Below are 3,526 nucleotides of genomic sequence, written 5' to 3'. Positions count from 1 at the left end.
TGCTTGAACCCGGGAGGCTGAGGTTGCAGTGAGCCGAGATCGCGCCACTGCACTCCAGCCTGGGTTACAAGAGAGAAACTCTGTCTCAAAAAAAAAAGGGGGGGTGAAAGGTGAAAGGACCTTCCTGCTCCGTTTTATATGCCCAGGGCTTCAAGAAAGGCTGAGAGCTTGTGACATTTTCTTCTAGCCACTATAAGGCTCCGCCCCTTCACCTAGCAGCATCAGATGGGACTCACAGTCACGGAGTATGGTTATAACTGCTCACGTCTTACCAAGCTGCAGCCTCAGCCTCACTTTTAGGCCCAGAACTCAAGGGGGCGCAGAAGACCCCTGTGACAAAACCTACCAACTAGCTCACTTTTTCTTGAGTGACATGAGCCAGGCGACATGGGTGTTGTATATAAGTAGGTGCTGTTATTCTCAACATACCTAAGGCTCTTTTGCTAAAGATTGAATTGTTTCTTGGTGGAAAGGAGTCTCAATGCATATCTTTTTTGGCTTTTTTCCTTTTTTCTTGAGACAGTCTCACTCTTGTCACCCAGATGAGTGCATGTGGCACCATCTCGACTCACTGCAATCTCTGCCTCAGCTACTGAGTAGCTGGGATTACAGGCACACGCCACTATCGCCTAATTTTTGTATTTTTTTAGTTGAGGTGAGCCACGGTGCCCACCAATACTTAACTCTTTATGCTATTGAGTTTTCTGTTTTCCCATCTTAACGGGAGATGGAATTAGAGGGCTTCTTAGTCTCCTTTGGGCTGTGGAATCCCATGAAAAATGCCCCCTTGATAATGCCGCTACAGAAGCTCAGCTGTAGAGCTCGGGCTTCAGGTAAAGAACTGAGCCCCTACAGCTGCTGCATTCCACGAAGCCAGAATGAGGCCCCCATGCCATTACTTGAGCTGTTCCCTAATGACCCAGGCTGGGACGTACAGTGACTATATTGGCTCTCTGGACTTACAGAATCTCTGCGGTGATTCAGGTAGAATTGACTTACCTAGAACTTTCTAGGAATATAAAAACTTGGTCCTAGGTTGGGGGGCGGTGGCTCAGCCTGTAATCCCAGCACTTTAGGAGGCTGAGGCAGACAGATCATGAGGTCAGGAGTTCAAGACCAGCCTGGCCAATATGGTGAAACCCCATCTCTACTAATAATACAATTAGCCAGGTGGCATGCACCTGTAGTCCCAGCTACTCAAGAGACTGAGGCAGAAGAATCCCTTGAACCCAGAAAGCAGAGGTTGCAGTGAGCCGAGATCTGCACTCCAGCCTGGTGACACAGCGAGACTCCATCTCAAAAATAAATAAATAAAAATAAAGACTAGAGAAGCAGAGAACTTCAGATACCAGTTTGGGAGTTTTGGACTTTTTATTTTTTTTTTGAGACTAAGTCTTGCTCTGTGGCCCAGGCTGGAGTGCAGTAGCACAATCTTGGCTCACCAAAACCTCCGCCTCCTGGGATTACAGGCGTACACCACTGCACCAGCTAACTTTTTGTATTTTTAGTAGATGGGGTTTCACCATGTTGGCCAGGCTGTCTTGAACCCCCAACCTCAGGTAATCCATCCATCTTGGCCTCCCAAAATGCCAGGATTACAGGGGTGAGCCACCACACCCGGCCTGGACTTCCTAATTTTATGATAATCTGAGTTCCCGAAAAAGTAACTGATAGAAAGAAAAAACAGACCTAAGGACACAACTTTTTCTTTGAGATGGCATCTTGCTCTGTTGCCCAGGCTGGAGTACAGTGGCACAATCTCAGCTCACTGCAATCTCTGTCTCCCTGGTTCAGTGATTCTAAGCAGCTGGGACTACAATCTTAACCACTATGCCCAGCTAATTTTTTTTTGTGGCATTTTTACTAGAGACAGGGATTCACCATGTTGGCCAAGCTGGTCTCAAACTTCTGACCTCAGGTGATCCACATGCCTTGACTTCCCAAAGTGCTGGGATTACAGGTGTGAGCCACCATGCCCAGCCGGGTTCAAATTTCTTATTTATTGTTTGATTGGGTCTCACTCTGTAGCCCAGCCTGGTATTAAACTCCTGGGCTCATGCGATCCTCCTTGGCCTCCCAAAGTGCTGGGATTACATGCTTGAGCCACCACACCTGGCCCCGGATTCAAATTTCAATGTAAAACCCCCAATCCACAGTTATACAAACAATAAATGTTATTTAACCTCTCTGAGCCAGTTTCCTTCCTTAAAGGTATAAACCTTTTTTGTTTTTGAGACGTCACTGTCGCCCAGGCTAGAATGCAACGGCATGATCTTGGCTCACTGTAACCTCCACCTCCCAGGTTCTAGCAATTCTTCTGCCTCAGTCAGCCTCCCGAGTAGCTGGGATTACAGGTGTGCACCACAACGCCTGGCTAGTTTCTGTATTTTTAGTAGATACGGAGTTCCACCATGTTGGTCAGGCTGGTCGCAGACTCCTGACCTTATGATCCACCCACCTCAGCCTTCCAAAGTGCTGGGATTACAGGTGTAAGCCACCGTGCCCAGCCTAGGCATAAAACTTTCAGGCAATAGAAAGCAACTAAGAAGGTGGGCACGGTGGCTCAAGCCTGTAATCCTAGCACTTTGGGAGGCTGAGGCAGGTAGATCACCTGAGGTCACAAGTTGGAGACCAGCCTCAAGACCAGTGTGGCCAACATGATGAAACCCCGTATCTACTAAAAGTACAAAAATTGGCCAGGCATGGTGGCTCGTGCCTCTAATTCCAGCATTCAGAGGCTGAGGCAGGTAGGTCACCTGAGGTCAGGAGTTCGAAACCAGCCTGGCCAACATGGTGAAACCCTGGCTCTACTAAAAATACAAGAACTAGCTGAGTGTGGTGGTGGACACCTGTAATCCCAGCTACTCAGGAGGCTGAGGCAGGAGAATCACTTGAAGCCAGGAGGCAGAGGTTACAGTAGCCGAAATCACACCATTGCACTCCAGCCTGGGCAACAAGAGTAAGACTCCATCTTAAAAAATAAATAAAAATACAAAAATTAGCTGGGCATGGTGGCACATGCCTGTAATCCCAGCTACTCAGGATGCTGAGGCAGGAGAATTGCTTGAACTTGGGAGGTGGAGGTTGTAGTAAGCTGAGATTGTGCCACTGCCCTCCAGTCTGGGCAAAAGAGCGAGACTATCTCAAAAAAGAAAAAGAAAAAGCAACTAAGAAATGTCAAGGGGAACATTTTGGAATCACAGAAGTCATGCTGACTGAGGCGCAGGCTTGGCGTAGGAAAGGTGGACTCCAATTTGTTAACTTCTGAAGCTGTCAATGGCAAAGATTTCTCTGAAGGCACAGGAAGAGATTTGAATTGGGCTTCCTTCATCCATTGAACAAGTATTAAGTATTTCTATGTATTAACAAGTATTTATTTTATTTTATTTTTTTTTTTTGAGACGGAGTTTCACTCTTGTTACCCAGGCTGGAGTGCAATGGCCCGATCTCGGCTCACCGCAACCTCCGTCTCCTGGGTTCAGGCAATTCTCCTGCCTCAGCCTCCTGAGTAGCTGGGATTACAGGC

At 47.5% G+C, this 3,526-nt stretch overlaps 1 protein-coding gene across 1 annotated transcript in view; it reads left to right on the top strand.

Annotated features, from left to right (window-relative positions):
• ALDOA (aldolase, fructose-bisphosphate A) overlaps positions 1-3,526 on the top strand; it is a 10,042-nt gene that overhangs the window by 5,315 nt on the left and 1,201 nt on the right. Inside the window, exon 8 of the mRNA XM_037735108.1 lies at positions 2,455-2,458. Coding sequence (XP_037591036.1) covers positions 2,455-2,458 — 4 coding nt within the window. The remainder of the gene's footprint in view (positions 1-2,454; positions 2,459-3,526) is intronic.

Source organism: Cebus imitator, unplaced genomic scaffold, assembly GCF_001604975.1.
Source record: "Cebus imitator isolate Cc_AM_T3 unplaced genomic scaffold, Cebus_imitator-1.0 Scaffold729, whole genome shotgun sequence".
NCBI lineage: Eukaryota > Metazoa > Chordata > Mammalia > Primates > Cebidae > Cebus > Cebus imitator.
This window is presented reverse-complemented; position numbering and strand designations above follow the sequence as displayed.